The 1,055-nt window shown below is 39.1% G+C and overlaps 1 protein-coding gene across 1 annotated transcript; it reads left to right on the top strand.

Annotated features, from left to right (window-relative positions):
- Nucleotides 1-271: 271 nt before the first annotated feature.
- On the top strand, nt 272-691 carry LOC307070146 (proline-rich nuclear receptor coactivator 2-like; the record flags this gene model as incomplete). The annotated part of the gene is made up of 1 exon (XM_079728725.1): nt 272-691. One exon carries the CDS (start codon nt 272-274, stop codon nt 689-691), a length of 420 nt encoding a protein of 139 aa, XP_079584851.1.
- Between the last annotated feature and the right edge of the window lie 364 nt (nt 692-1,055).

Here is a 1,055-nt window from a genome sequence, read left to right as displayed (position 1 = left end):
GACGCCGAGCAGGAGCCGCCGCCGCCGTAGTCCCGGGTTCAAAGTCGCTAAGACTTCTCTCAAACTTGTGTGCTGAGGAGACTCAGATGTTGGCCTCAGCTCCTAGGCTGAACTCAGCAGATCGGCCCATGAAAACTTCTGTATTGAGACAAAGGAAAGGATCTATCAGAAAGCAACATCTATTATCCTGGGCGTGGCAGCAAGGAAGAGGACAGGTGGTGGAAATCCTGCAATCTGAAAAGCAGACTGAAAGGTGACAAAGAAGCTGAAGATGGGTGGTGGAGAGAGGTATAACATTCCAGCCCCTCAGTCTAGAAATGTTAGTAAGAACCAACAACAGCTTAGTAGACAGAAGACCAAGGATCAGAATTCTCAGATGAAGATTGTTCATAATAAAAAGGAAAGAGGAGATACTTATAATTCATCAGCAGCTGCATGGCAGGCCATGCAAAATGGGGGGAAGAACAAAAATTTTCCAAATAATCAAAACTGGAACTCTAGCTTATCAAGTCCCACCTTACTTTTTAAGTCTCAGACTAATCAGAACTATGCTGGAGCCAAATTTAGTGAGCCGCCATCACCAAGTGTTCTTCCTAAACCACCAAGCCACTGGGTTCCTGTTTCCTTTAATCCTTCTTATAAAGAAATAATGACATTTCAACTTAAAACCTTACTTAAAGTACAGGTGTAAAATGAATTAATGTGTTTAAATTTAGTCATATTTAAGGATAATTTGCAATTGTCTCAGACCAAATTCACTAGGGAATTTAATCTGTAAAACTGCTAATTAATGTAGAAAATATAATTAGACTTAACTGTTTTGTGTGTTATGTGCACTGTGATGGTAGAATCAGTGCAACTTAAAATAACTAAATTATTGATAATTGTACTTCATATCAATACTAAGGGTTTTCAATTGAGTAACCATTCAAGTGAAACCAGTCAAGTTTAGATTTGGGGAATGGTAAAGGAATCAACTTTTTCTATTGCCTGTTGGGGGAAAACAGTAATTTAAGATTATCATTCACGGATCAGCAGATTGCTTTGTTGAGATC

Source organism: Hyperoodon ampullatus (genome assembly GCF_949752795.1).
Source record: "Hyperoodon ampullatus genome assembly, contig: scaffold_231, whole genome shotgun sequence".
Lineage (NCBI taxonomy): Eukaryota > Metazoa > Chordata > Mammalia > Artiodactyla > Ziphiidae > Hyperoodon > Hyperoodon ampullatus.
The sequence above is the reverse complement of the archived record's forward strand: the minus strand, read 5'-3'. Positions and strand labels throughout refer to the sequence as shown.